The sequence below is a fragment of the Microcaecilia unicolor genome, chromosome 1 (assembly GCF_901765095.1).
Source record: "Microcaecilia unicolor chromosome 1, aMicUni1.1, whole genome shotgun sequence".
NCBI classification, from domain to species: domain Eukaryota; kingdom Metazoa; phylum Chordata; class Amphibia; order Gymnophiona; family Siphonopidae; genus Microcaecilia; species Microcaecilia unicolor.
The window spans coordinates 628,484,120-628,498,663 of NC_044031.1; the positions used below are offsets into that span (position 1 = coordinate 628,484,120).

At 46.4% G+C, this 14,544-nt stretch overlaps 1 protein-coding gene across 3 annotated transcripts in view; it reads right to left on the reverse strand.

The window, feature by feature from the left end:
- Nucleotides 1-14,544, reverse strand: part of MROH1 (maestro heat like repeat family member 1) — a 491,156-nt gene that overhangs the window by 169,066 nt on the left and 307,546 nt on the right. For all 3 annotated transcript variants that reach the window (XM_030220764.1, XM_030220756.1, XM_030220773.1), the window contains exons 31-32: nt 3,079-3,231; nt 2,671-2,825 (exon numbers count right to left, since the gene is read on the reverse strand). In XM_030220764.1, the coding sequence (XP_030076624.1) occupies nt 2,671-2,825; nt 3,079-3,231 (308 nt within the window). The remainder of the gene's footprint in view (nt 1-2,670; nt 2,826-3,078; nt 3,232-14,544) is intronic.

Genomic DNA, 14,544 nt, shown 5'->3' on the forward strand with positions numbered 1-14,544 from the left:
ATCATCCCCAGACTGAAGGCCTGGTGGAATGATTCAATAAGATTCTCAAGCAAATGTTGAAGAAGTTTGTGGCTGAAGACAGGAAAAACTGATATTCTCTACTCTCATATGTGTTACTTGCTCTCAGGGAGATGCCCCAGATATTTCTAGAATAAGCAGCATAAAATGTATTGTACTGTTTTGGGATCTTGCCAGGTACTTGTGACCTGGATTGGCCACTGTTGGAAACAGGAAGGTGGACTTGATGGACCTTCGGTCTGTCCCAGTATGTTCTTATATAACATTTTTAGTCCCATAATCAAAGAAATGGATATTTGTATGACATGATGGTGGATATGGGTCATGGATTTCATACACTGCATTTCTGTGTACAACCAAGGAGGGTTTACATATTATATTCATGGTCACAGTGAGCTGCAGTGGGAATCCAACCCACTGATTTTCCGCCCACTGCCCTAACCATTGGGGTATTTTCCCTTTGGTGAAACCGTGTCTCAGATTCTGCAACCTGTTAGATTCAAGGTACTTCCACTCTCCTTTCCTTCAGTCGTCTCCATTAATCCTCCCACTATTGAGCCCAGACTATTAAACCTGTAGTTTCCAGGTTCCTGCCATTATCACATCCACCCTTCTTCAGTTTCATGAGATAAGTCCTGTGACTGCCTCCAAAGACTTAATGAAAAATCATTTGGTGCACCTGCCAGAACATTTGTGTATGTCACGTTCATGAGTTCTTGTGCCTGACAGGAGCACAGAGGTGAAGACTCGAACCTGCGCTCCGTTGGGCAGCCGAGCAACCCCGCGGCTTCACCTGTGGTGACCGCCGTTCCCAGAGGATTGAGCCCCCAGGTGCAGGCAGCCAACAGGACTTCTGGATACAGGCAGGGGTCAAACGACCGCAGGCAACAAGAGGTGGAGAGCAGCTAGGTAAAAGCAGTAGTAGGTCAGGCACCAAACAGAGAGTAGTCAGGAATCTAGAAGGAACCAGGACAGGCAGCAAGCCGAGCGCAACCAGGATTCAAGCAGGTATCAGGTCAGGTGGCAAACAGAAAGTAGTCAGGACTCAGGCAGGTGTCAGGTCAGGCAGCAGGCAGAGCGTAATCCGGTGTTCAGGCAAGGGTCAGGCAGCAGGCACAGCGTAATCCGGTTTTCAGGCAAAGGTCAGGTCAGGCAGCAGGCACAGCGTAATCCGGTGTTAAGGCAAAGGTCAGGTCAGGCAGCAGGCACAGCGTAATCCGGTGTTCAGGCAAAGGTCAGGTCAGGCAGCAGGCAGAGCATAATCCGGTGTTCAGGCAAAGGTCAAGCAGCAGTAGACAAAGTCACACAGGAGCACAAGGAAATCTACCAAAGTAGAAGCCGAAGCAATGCTGGCGGGAAACATTGCTTCTTAAATAGCCCCTACCATTAGGGAGACAGGTATCAGCTGGTAGGAGGCAGTGCGACCAGGGGCAGGACAACAGGAATCAGCAGGCACGGAAGCCTAGATTGGCCAGCTAGAAGGGGGCGGTGGCAAGCTGCAAGTGGCCAATCCGGGCGTCGGAGGCATGGCCCGAGTTCCCGGGCCCCGGGCCCAGAAGAGAAGCAATCCCCCTGGGATGCCGGCGCTGTCAAAATGACCGGCGTTCCCCAGCAGCAGCGGGGCACGAGCGGAACGCCGGCGCCGCCAAGACGGCCAGCGGCAAGCCAGATGCGATGGGGGGAATCGGAGCGTCAGCCTAGCCAGCATGGCCCACGCCTACCCCTACAGTGGCGGAGCCGGAGCACGGGTCGGCCGCGAGGAGTGTACCACAGGTGAGGGACGCAACACTGTGCTCCCCTACAACCCTGGGATGTGTCCATCAGAACACAAAAAATGCATTACTAGGTGAGACCAAAGATCCATTAAGCCCATCATTGTGTCTCATACAGTGGCCAAACAAGGTCACCAATACATGGCAGGACCCCAGACAGCAGACCACTTCCTTGCTGTTTATAACCAGAGATAACTGGTGCCTTCCTAAATCTACATGATTAATGGGTTATGAACTTGACCTTCGGGAATTTTGAAACCCAATGGACCGAATTATCCAGCGGCACCTTCCATAGTTTAGTAGTATGGTTTGTTTTAAATGTGCTATCTGAAAGGGTTCACGACCATTCTGTCTTCATTCTATAACATCTCCTCTAAACTCTCTCTTCTCCAAGCTGAACAGCTGCATCCTATTTAGCCTTTATTTGTAGAGGAGCCACTCCATCCCTTTACCCTTTGGCCCTCGTGGTTTTGTCCAGTTTCAATACTACTATAATTGCAATAATCCTCTCCTTTGGAAATAGCCTGGTACCTACTCCACTAGCATATGTATCTCTGCCAACAATCAATGATCCTTCTTTAACCCCTTCAGTGAATACTGAACAAGATTTGCTTAGCATTTCTGCTGTTTCCTTGTTACCCTCTTCTTTTGTCGCAAGCATACCTAAAAAAGGAACATCATGTCACCTGTCCACCTTTGCTATCTTTTCTTTGGCTCATTCCTTTCCTATTTTGACTAATTTCCCTGCCTATTTCAGCTTTTCCCTGTTCTCCTATTGCAGAGATCCTTTGTACTTTTTGAATAATACTGTTTTTTTCCTAAATATTTTCTGCCATCAACTTTGAAATCCCACAGTGGACTCCTTTCTTTCTTAACATACCTGTCAAAGGGTAAAGCACAGGACAGTAGACTGCAGACTACAATGGCACTGTGTTGTGAGGCCAGAATGTGGAGTGTCTGAATTGCTGCTTTCTTCATGTGCTCCTCACCCGACTTCTCCAGTTGGTTCCGTATTCGAAGCATTATATCAGGCACCTGAGGGGAGTGGAGAGAGTGGACAACAGGGTACAGAACAGTGCCACAGAATTACATTTCTCTACCCTAGCAAATGTGGAATAAATATGGCAAGCCACAATCCCCATTCCCTGTGAGTCAGTTCAAGAGCTCTTCCTACTGAAAGATTTTACCAGGTATGATAAGATTACAAACCAATGAGTTAGTATAAAACATAATTTGGAGATGGCTTAGGGCCTGGACTCAAAGCACTTTGGGAGGCTTCTAACCTTACCTTCTCCAGTAAAACAGTTCCTCGGTCTTTCAATAAACAATTCACCATCACAGAGGCTGCTCGGGAGCAGTTAGTATCAGGGTCTGAAAGCCCATCCAAGGTAATGAAGAGGAGGCTGATGAGCTGATCTGGGGGCAAGCGCTTGCTGATAATCTGTCAGGAAAGAGAGAGGAAGGTGAGATAGCACAGGGAATTTATTTATTCATCTATGTACAGTATTTTAAATCTGCCAATCTAACAGAAAACTAATTCTAAGCAGATTACATTGCAGTATTTAAAACATCAAACAAAATGAAAGAGGACAGGCTGATGCTGTAATACAGAGAGGCAAAATGAAAACACAGCACCACAAAAATAACATATAATAAAAACCTTTTGAAAGAATAAAATTTATCTTAATAAAAGGAATACATAAAGTGCGGAATTGCCACACTCTCATATCTGGGGGTCATGCCGTCTTTGCTACAGTAGTCCTGCCATCTCCATGGAGAGTCATGCCACAGCTTCCGCTCCTCCACCACATCAGAGGGGGTGGTTCGCACTGCATTCAGGAGCCGTGTTTCCGCCTATGCTGCGGCTTCTCCTTAGGCAGGATTCCAGAGAACGTAGGGAACTTTCCTTCCGGGTTCCACATGGGAGATCCCTGCTGACGTCAGATGCTGTCCCTTCTTCAGCGGATCCTGCCTCTCATTTGGGGCTGCAGCAACGGCTCTGGACACTTTGGTTTCCTGTGAGTTGCTACTTTGGATCTGCTTTTCTCTGACCCATGCCTGACTTCTGACTTCTCCTGCCTCCTGCCTGACCTGACCCATGCCTGGTATCTGATTTCTCCTGCCTGACCTGACTTAAACCTGGTATCTGACTTCTTCTGCCTGCTGCCTGACATCTGACGTCTTCTGCTTGCTGTCTGACCTGACCCACGCTGATATCTGACTTCTCCTGACTGCCACCTGAACTACTCACACCTGGTACCAGACTGCTCCCGTCCCCTTTTGATCAGTCCAACCGGCTGCTCGAACCTGGGGTTCAACTCTGGGGGAATGGCAGTTGGTTAGGTGAAGACCAAGGGGCAATGTTGGCTGATTGTCTCCAATCCTTGGGGACAGCCCAAGAGCTCACCTCTCTCCAGGGCATGACAGACTGCTGCAGCCATGAGCTTGGCCGATAAGCCCACCATTCCAGATCTCACTCATGCCCTCCAGCAACAGCAGACCCAGTTGCAGCAGCTCTCTGAAGTACTTCAAGATGTATGTTCACAGATGTCGGCCTTGTGCTCCACCATGCAATCTGCACTGCTCTCACCAGGTCGTGCTACACCACCACAAGCCACCCCCATGGTTCAAGCTCCAGACCCACCTAGATACGACGGGAATCCTACAGCTTTTCTTGGTTTTCTCAATCAGTGCCAGATGCACTTTGAACTACAACCAGGCACCTTTCCTACGGACCGGATTAAGGTGACCTATATAATTTCCCTATTCGAGCCAGTTAACTGGCTCGGCCCTAGCATAGGCTTCACTCCTCTGGGAACAGCAGGATCCAGTTCTCTCAGATTTTTCCACCCTTTTTGAGACTGTTCTGGTTAGTCTTTGATGAGCCAGGATGCCCTACTTCAGGGGCCAGCGATCTTCTTCACCTTCAACAAGGCCTGATTAAGGTGGGGCCCTACGCTATCCGGTTCCATATGTTGGCTTCAGAACTGAGATGGAATCAGGAGGCCCTGGTGGCCATCTTCTGGCAAGGGTTAGCTGGAAGAATAAAGGATAAACTCGCAGGTTGAGAGGTTCCCACCACCCTGGACTCATCACCTTATGCACCAGAATAGATGTTTGTTTCCAAGTACGGACTTAGGAAAGGGGCTCACTCCATTGACCTCCTCGACTGGCCCCTCGGTTTCAATGACATCTCAACACCAAATCAGAATCCTGCATCTAGTGAGAGCACTGAAGAACCCATGGCTATGGGACTCTACCACCTCTCTGATGAGGAATGGAACCATCGGTGAATGCACAACCTTTGTCTTTATTGTGGAGAGCCTGGACACTTTGTGTCAAAATGTCCACTCAAGCAGGGAAAAGGACAGGCCTAGAGTTCCAAGAGGAGGTGACTCTAGGCCTTCTTCTTTCATACCCAAACTCCTTGAACACTTTCCCAGTCATCTTACGGTGGGGCGAGGACCAGCTCATCGCGCCAGCTCTTGTGGATTCTGGAGCAGTTGGGAATTTTATTGATGGACACCTGATCCGACAGTATCAGATCCCAGTCCACCTGTTGACCTCTACTCTATGCATCTTCTTAATTCAGGGAGATCCTTTACTGAGTCTGATCATCCACTCCTCTGACCCGCTGTCTCTCCAAATAGGAGCTCTCCATACAAAATCCATACATCCGATAGTCCTAGAACTTCCTTGGCTCCGTGCTCACTCACCAAGTATTGACTGAAGCACCAATTAAATCACCACCTGGGGATCCTCTTGCTTCCAGGCGCACCTTACACCAATCTGACCTCTGGCACTGGTGAACCCTCCTGAAATGCCTACACCTACTGGACTTCCAATGATCTATTATGACTTTGCCAACGTCTTCAGTAAGAGGCAGGCCGAAGTTCTTCCTCCACAATGGGAATTCGACTGCGCTATCGATCTACCCAAGGGAAAATTCCTCCTCGAGGCTGGGTCTATACCCTCTCACAACCTGAAACTCAGGTAATGACTAACTACATTCAACAAAATTTGAACAAAGGCTTCATCCGTCCATCCACTTCTCCTGCAGGTGCCAGGTTCATTTTTGTTAGCAAGAAAGATGGAGGTCTTCGACTCTGCATAGATAACCGAGGTCTAAACACCATTACGTTCAAAAACCAGAATCCTTTACCCCTTATTCCTGAACTCTTCAATCATTTACAAGGGGCAACTATATTCACCAAATTAGATCTACAAGGAGTATACAATTTGGTTCATATCAAAGTGGGCGATGAGTATAAGACGGCATTTAACACATGTAAAGAGCACTATGAATATTTAGTAATGCCTTTTGGTCTTTGCTTTGCCCCACCAGTATTCAAACATTTTGTGAATATTTTCAGAGATCTCTTAGACTCCCATGTCATCGTCTATTTAGAAAACATCCTGATATTCTCCATGTCTGTCTCCAACAATCTGCAACACGTCAGACAAGCTCCAGCGATTAAGAGACAATGGCCTATATGCTAAAATAGAAAAATGTGCTTTTCACCAGAACTCTATTCCCTTCCTAGGACACATCATATCTGCTTCAGGTCTGCAGATGGATCCAAGCAAGTTCCAGGCTATTCAGAATTGGCCCTGTCCCATGGGTCTTTGAGCTCTCAAATGTTTCCTGGGTTTTGCCAATTACTATTGACAATTTATAGACCACTTTTCAATACTTGCTGCTCCCCTCACTGCTCTTACCAAGAAAGGGGCCAATCCAGGTAACTGGCCCCCCATAGCCTGTCAGGCCTTTACCTGACTCAAAAAGGCTTTCTTCTCAGCTCCAATAATGAGACACCCAGGCCCGGTTCGACCCTTTATCCTCAAGGTTGATGCCTCGGCACTAGGAGCTGGGGTGGTGCTTTCTCAAGCCTCCGCCAATGGACCACCACATCCGTGATTCTTCTTCTCCAAGAAGTTCACTCCCACCAAGCAACGCTATGCCATTGGAGATGGGGAACTTTTGACCTTGAAACTCGCACTAGAGGAATGGAGGCATCTTCTGGAAGGAGCTACACATCCATTCATGGTCATAACTGACCATAAAAGTCTTACATATCTACAAGATGCCAAACGGCTAAATCCTTGACAGGCCCGGTGGTCACTATTCTTTGCCAGATTCAATTCCCAATTGACCTTTTAGCCAGCCAAAAAAAAAACACCCGAGCAGACGACTTGTCCAGATCCTTTCAGCAGAAAGATCTTCAGGAGGAATCCCAGTATATTATCGATCCAGCCAAAATCTTGGCTGTCTTGGTACTTCCTCCTATTGGGAAGATAACCGTTCCACACCGTTCCAAAGTTATGCAATGGGCCAATTCTTCTCAATTATCAGGACACCCCCAGAAAACTATCCATCAGATCGCCTGCTACTATTGGTAGCCACGTATGGCCAAGGATGTCCAGCAGTTTGTCAACTCCTGTCCTAAGTGTGCCCACCATAAGACTCCTTATACTTGTCCATGAGGTTTGTTATGACCTCTGCCCATTCCCCAAAATTTCCATGGACTTTATTACGGATCTTTCTGTTTCCAACAATTATACAGTCATTTGGGTTGTGGTAGACTGGTTTATCAAAATGGCACACTTCATACCTATGCAGCAGCTCCCCTCTGCCACCACCCTCATTCAGGCCTTTTTTCAGAACATTTTCTGGCTGCATGACCTGCCATCACGCTTACTTAGCGATCGTGGGGTACAATTCACGTCTTCATTTTGGTGACGACTTTGTGCCTACCTGGGAGTCAAATTGGATATTTTTTCTGCCTACCACCCCCAAACTAATGGGCAGACAGAAAGCATCAATCAAACCTTCAAAACCTTCCTCTATAAATACAGCACCAAGAAGCAGAATAACTGGTACTCTCTCCTTCCCTAGGCGGAATTTGCATATAATAACGATCTCCATTGCTGTTCTCAGATCTCACAGTTCTTTGCATTGTATGGTCACCATCTGCGACTACCTCTGCATGTCCCAGAAAACGCCAAGACTCTGGCAGCTCAACAGGTGGCTCAGAGCATTCAGGAAATATGGAACCAGGTCTGTCAACAACTCCAACAGGCAACTGTTGACTACAAGTGGCATGTCAACTACGAAGACTTTTTATCATCCTCCAATTAAAGAACCGATCATTTAATTCTACTCTCTGTTTTCTATCTTTTAAGAAGTTCCCAATCCACAAGAGAACATTGCCTCTTATCCCATGGCTTTTTAATTTTCTCAGTGGCTCACCATTATCCATATTTATTCATGACTTCAAGATAAATGTAGCAAATTAGTAAGGCAAGACTTCCTGGCTGAAACAATAATTTGTCTCTGTGCTCAGTAACTCTGTATTTTATAATAGTCTGTACCATTTTGCCTAGCACTGACTTATGTCAGGCTTATGAGTCAGTAGTTTCCCTGGTAGGGTTGATGAAAACTTGTCCCAAGGATGTGCCTGCACCTACAGTTGAATTAGTGGGACAGTCTTTATGTGAGAGGGTGGTGCCCAAAAAATAGCAGCAATTAATATTTCACCCATCCTGAAGATATCAGGATGGGGGAATTGTAAAAACTGCAGACCAGTAACAAAATTACCATTTTTGGCCAAGGTACTGGAAAAAGTGGTAAGCTAAATAGTTCTGTGGAAGAATCTGATGGGTTGGCAGAAAATCAAGCAGGTTTTCACAACAGTTGCAGCACTGAGACAGTAATGTTGGCTATTCAGGAGGAAGTATTGCAGCACATGGATACAGGGGAGTCAGTGCTCTTGGTTTTATTAGATCTTGCATCAGTGTTTGCTTTAGTCAATCATGAATTGCTACTCCAGAGTTGTATGTTATGTTATGTTATACAGATCTTTTAGCCCACAGATACCAAAAATAGTTCATTGCGTAGTACGCTCAAGAAAGCTGGCAACAATATTCCAGGAATTACAATGTGACCATCATAATTTCTCAATCCTAAAATCTAGTTGCTCAGTAACAAAATATAAAACATTTATCAATAAAATTAATGTAAAACATCATCAGGAGTGGAGGAGTGGCCTAGTGGTTAGAGCGGTGGACTTTGGTCCTGGGGAACTGAGGAACTGAGTTTGATTCCCACTTCAGGCACAGGCAGCTCCTTGTGACTCTGGGCAAGTCACTTAACCCTCCATTGCCCCATGTAAGCCGCATTGAGCCTGCCATGAGCGGGAAAGTGCGGGGTACAAATATAACAAAAAAAAACTATCTCCCTCTGTTTAAATCTGTTTATTAGTATAGACCAGTGGTTCCCAAACCACAATGAATATTCATATCTGCATGCAGTGGAGGCAGTGCATGCAAATCTCTCTCATGAATATTCATTATGGGTATCCTGAAAACCTGACTGGACCAGGTTTGGGAACCACTGGTATAGTCAATAAACAAACAAGAAACAACAAAACAAGTCAAACAGCACTGGGAACAATGATATATCATCAATCAAGCAAAAACACAGAGGAGCTTTGTGTCTGATAGCTCCCCTGAAAGACAAAAAACATCTGTCCCAAAACAAATTCAGCACCTCAACCATCACCCCCCCCCCCCCCACACAAAAAAAATTCATACAAAATTACAAAGTATTCAAAATCAAACATAGTAACATAGTAGATGACGGCAGAAAAAGACCTGCATGGTCCATCCAGTCTGCCCAACAAGATAAACTCATATGTGTATACCTTACCTTGATTTGTACCTGCCTTTTTCAGGGCACAGACCGTACAAGTCTGCCCAGCAGTATTTCCCGCCTCCCAACCACCAGTCCCGCCTCCCATCACTGGCTCTGGCACAGACCGTATAAGTCTGCCCTCCACTATCCTCGCCTCCCAACTACCAACCTCTCTTCCCCCACCTGCTCCGCCACGCAATTTTGGCTAAGCTTCTGAGGATCCATTCCTACTGCACAGGATTCCTTTATGCACATCCCACGCATGTTTGAATTCCGTTACCGTTTTCATCTCCACCACCTCCCGCGGGAGGGCATTCCAAGCATCCACCACCCTCTCCGTGAAAAAATACTTCCTGACATCTTTTTTGAGTCTGCCCCCCTTCAATCTCATTTCATGTCCTCTCGTTCTACCGCCTTCCCATCTCCGGAAAAGATTTTTTTGCGGATTAATACCTTTCAAGTATTTGAACGTCTGTATCATATCACCCCTGTTCCTCCTTTCCTCCAGGGTATACATGTTCAGGTCAGCAAGTCTCTGCTCATACGTCTTGGAACGCAAATCCCATACCATTCTCGTAGCTTTTCTTTGCACCGCTTCCATTTTTTTAACATCCTTCGCAAGGTACGGCCTCCAAAACTGAACACAATACTCCAGGTGGGGCCTGACCAACGACTTGTACAGGGGCATCAACACTTCCTTTCTTCTGCTGATCACACCTCTCTCTATACAGCCTAGCAACCTTCTCGCTACAGCCACCGCCTTGTCACACTGTTTCGTCGCCTTCAGATCCTCGGATACTATCACCCCAAGATCCCTCTCCCCCTCAGTACCTATCAGACTCTCACCGCCTAACACATAAGTCTCTCTTGGGTTTCTACTCCCCAAGTGCATCACTTTGCATTTCTTCGCATTGAATTTTAATTGCCAAACCTTAGACCATTCTTCTAGCTTCCTCAGATCCTTTTTCATGCTTTCCACTCCCTCCCGGGTGTCCACTCTGTTGCAAATCTTAGTACCATCCGCAAATAGGCAAACTTTACCTTCTAACCCTTCGGCAATGTCACTCACAAATATATTGAACAGAATTGGCCCCAGCACCGATCCCTGAGGCACTCCACTACTCACCTTTCCCTCCTCCGAGCGAACTCCATTTACCACCACCCTCTGTCGTCTGTCCGTCAACCAGTTCCTAATCCAGTTCACCACTTCGGGACCTATCTTCAGCCCATCTAGTTTATTTAAGAGCCTCCTGTGGGGAACTGTGTCAAAAGCTTTGCTAAAATCTAAGTAGATTACATCTACAGCACGTCGATGATTCAGTTCTCCAGTTACCCAATCAAAGAATTCAATGAGATTCGTTTGGCACGATTTCCCTCTGGTAAAACCATGTTGTCTCGGATCTTGCAACTTATTGGCTTCCAGGAAACTGCAGGCTCTGGGAGAAAGGGAATATATATAAGGATCCCATAAAGATAAGAACTGCTTTTTATATTTTAAGGACACCCCCACCCTCTGCTTTATCATCATAATATGGTGAAAAAAATTACACCAATTCCCAAACAAAGGAGGGTCAGGGACAGTCCAAACCGTTAAAATAATCTTTTTACCCAAAAGGGCCGCCTTGCAGATGAGCAGACGACCACTCCCACTCTGCAGCAAAAACACTTAATTTTTATCCAACAAAAGACCCATTGCCAATAATGGTATTGGGGACTCCAAAAGGCATTCTAAATATTGGACTACCTTAGACCAAAAAAATTGAATCTTGGGGCATACCCAAAAGGCATGAAAAAAGGAATTAGGCTGCTGATTACATTTATGAAAAGGGGAGTGTCAATGCCACCCATATTGAAAAGTTGTGTTTGAGAGATAAAGGCCCTACAAAGTACCCTAAACTGGCATTCACATAGATCCGCTGCTACAATCAGAGTTGAACTCCTAGTAACCAGTCTACTAGTGTCAACAGAAGCCAAAGACCTCTGCAAATCCGCCTCCCATTTAGCCAATAGAGCAGAGGTATTTCTGAAAGGCCAAAATGTCCAAATGGACTTATGAAGCAATGAAACAGACAGTCAATCTCTATCATGCAGGTCTAAAAGAGAAGCCAAATGAGCACTGTGACTGCCAGAGAGCACATTTCCATCCAGTGCAGAAACATATGTCACAACTGATGACAGAAAATAACTTAGGGTGTCTTTTACTAAGGTGCACTCACGTTTTTAGCGCACGCTAAAATTGTAGGCACGCTAAACGTTAGAGATGCCAATTGGTGTCTCTAATGTTTAGCACGCCCACAAATTTAGCGTGCACCAAAAACGTGAGCACGCCTAAGTAAAAGACCCTTTTAGTCAACAAGCCACCCCCCGACGATTGTAAAGGTTGTAAAAATCCATTCAGATGAATATGTTCCATATGTGTAATCCCTAAACCCGTCCATTGTTGGACGGTCCCATTCTCAACCCCAGGCAGGAATTCCACATTACCACAAATAGGGAGAAGAACTGAAACATGAAGCGGATACATCTCAATGTCTTGTGAGGTCTTGCCACAGTTTTCTAAGGGGAAGTAACAAAAGACTACCCTACAACTCAGATGAGAGCATAGTATGAGGAGCCTGTAATAAGGAAGTAAAATGCCATGGTGCAAAGAGCTCCCGTTCTATCTGGATGGAGGAGTACTCCTCCATATCTAAGATCCAATCCCCCAAATGATGAGCTAAACAAGCTAGGATATATTTATGTAAATCAGTGGCCCCTAAACCCCCTATGCTCCAAATCCCCAGCAACATTTGTATAGGGAGTTTTGGCTTCTTACCACCCCAACAAAAATGAGAAAGGTGTCTATGAAAATTATGAATGTCATTTTTCAAAAGTTTAAGGGGAAGCAGTGGGGTCAGTGTTGGGAGTGGCTTAGGCCCTTCCTCCATGACAGAACTGAGTAGGTGGTGGTGAATAATCAATTATTAGTCCCCATTAAATGTTTCTGTGAGGTCCACAGGGTTCGTGTTTATCTCACTTGATTTTTAAATTTTTTTTCACAACCATTAGGGAAGTAGATAGAGAAGCTTGATTTTTTAAAATTCTTTATTTAAAGTCTTCAAAACAAATCACAGAAGCCAAACATCACAAATATATTGCCATTACTCACAGAACAACACAAAGGAAAAGCTCCCCACAACCCTCCACAACCTATCCCTCAACTACCCGACCACCCACCCCAGCCCCTCCCCCAATAACATGCACAATACACAGTACAAATCCCCGTGGAAGAAGCAGCATTCAATACCCACTCCACACCCCAAAAGAACTATTGTCTATAGGTACAAATTGTCTCTACTGACCCACCCCTCCCACTGAATCAAAATAACAGCTCCAAAGTTTATGAAATTGCTTTACCCGATTCAGATGCAACACTGTGATTCAATACCTTTCACACACAGAACCCAACTTATCCGCAACTTGAGACAGTAAAGGGACACCCTCCCTTTTCCATGCCCCAGTCACCACCAGCTGAGCCGCAGAAAAAGTCAACATCATCAGCTTATCTCAATAATTATCAACCCCCGCAACTTTCCCATTCAGAAATGCCACTTCTGGCAATAACGGAATTGGAAGTTACAACATACTGCAAACATATTGAAAAACATCATCCCCAAATCCCCTCATCTTGGGACAACCCCACTACATATATGAAAGTATGTACCCCTCTCCTCACACCCCTGCCAGCACACATTCAGGCTCCGCACTCCCCACCTACTAGTGTGAACAGGGGTGTAGTACCACCAAAACACAGTTTTAAGAGCATTCTCCACTACTGAAGGTACGTAAGAAATTTTATGTGTACCTCTCCAGATATCCTCCCAACCAACTATATAGCGAATGCTACATACCTGTAGAAGGTATTCTCCGAGGACAGCAGGCTGATTGTTCTCACTGATGGGTTGACGTCCTCGGCAGCCCCCTCCATCGGAAAGTTTACTAGCAAAGGCCTTTGCTAGTCCTCGCGCACCCATGCGCACTGCGCATGCGCAGCTGTCTTCCCGCCCGAAACCGGCTCGAGCCGGCCAGTCCAGTATGTAGCAAGACAATACACTTCAAGGGAAGACTCAACTCCAAAGGGGAGGCGGGCGGGTTTGTGAGAACAATCAGCCTGCTGTCCTCGGAGAATACCTTCTACAGGTATGTAGCATTCGCTTTCTCCGAGGACAAGCAGGCTGCTTGTTCTCACTGATGGGGTATCCCTAGCCCCCAGGCTCACTCAAAACAACAACCATGGTCAATTGGGCCTCGCAACGGCGAGGACATTAAAGAGATTGACCTAAAAAATTTACCAACTAACTGAGAGTGCAGCCTGGAACAGAACAAACAGGGCCCTCGGGGGGTGGAGTTGGATCCTAAAGCCCAAACAGGTTCTGAAGAACTGACTGCCCGAACCGACTGTCGCGTCGGGTATCCTGCTGCAGGCAGTAATGAGATGTGAATGTGTGGACAGATGACCACGTCGCAGCTTTGCAAATTTCTTCAATAGAGGCTGACTTCAAGTGGGCTACCGACGCAGCCATGGCTCTAACATTATGAGCCGTGACATGACCCTCAAGAGCCAGCCCCGCCTGGGCGTAAGTGAAGGAAATGCAATCTGCTAGCCAATTGGATATGGTGCGTTTCCCTACAGCCACTCCCCTCCTATTGGGATCAAAAGAAACAAACAATTGGGCGGACTGTCTGTGGGGCTGTGTCCGCTCCAGGTAGAAGGCCAATGCTCTCTTGCAGTCCAATGTGTGCAGCTGACGTTCAGCAGGGCAGGAATGAGGACGGGGAAAGAATGTTGGCAAGACAATTGACTGGTTCAGATGGAACTCCGACACGACCTTCGGCAAGAACTTAGGGTGAGTGCGGAGGACTACTCTGTTATGATGAAATTTGGTGTAAGGGGCCTGGGCTACCAGGGCCTGAAGCTCACTGACTCTACGAGCTGAAGTAACTGCCACCAAGAAAATGACCTTCCAGGTCAAGTACTTCAGATGGCAGGAATTCAGTGGCTCAAAAGGAGGTTTCATCAGC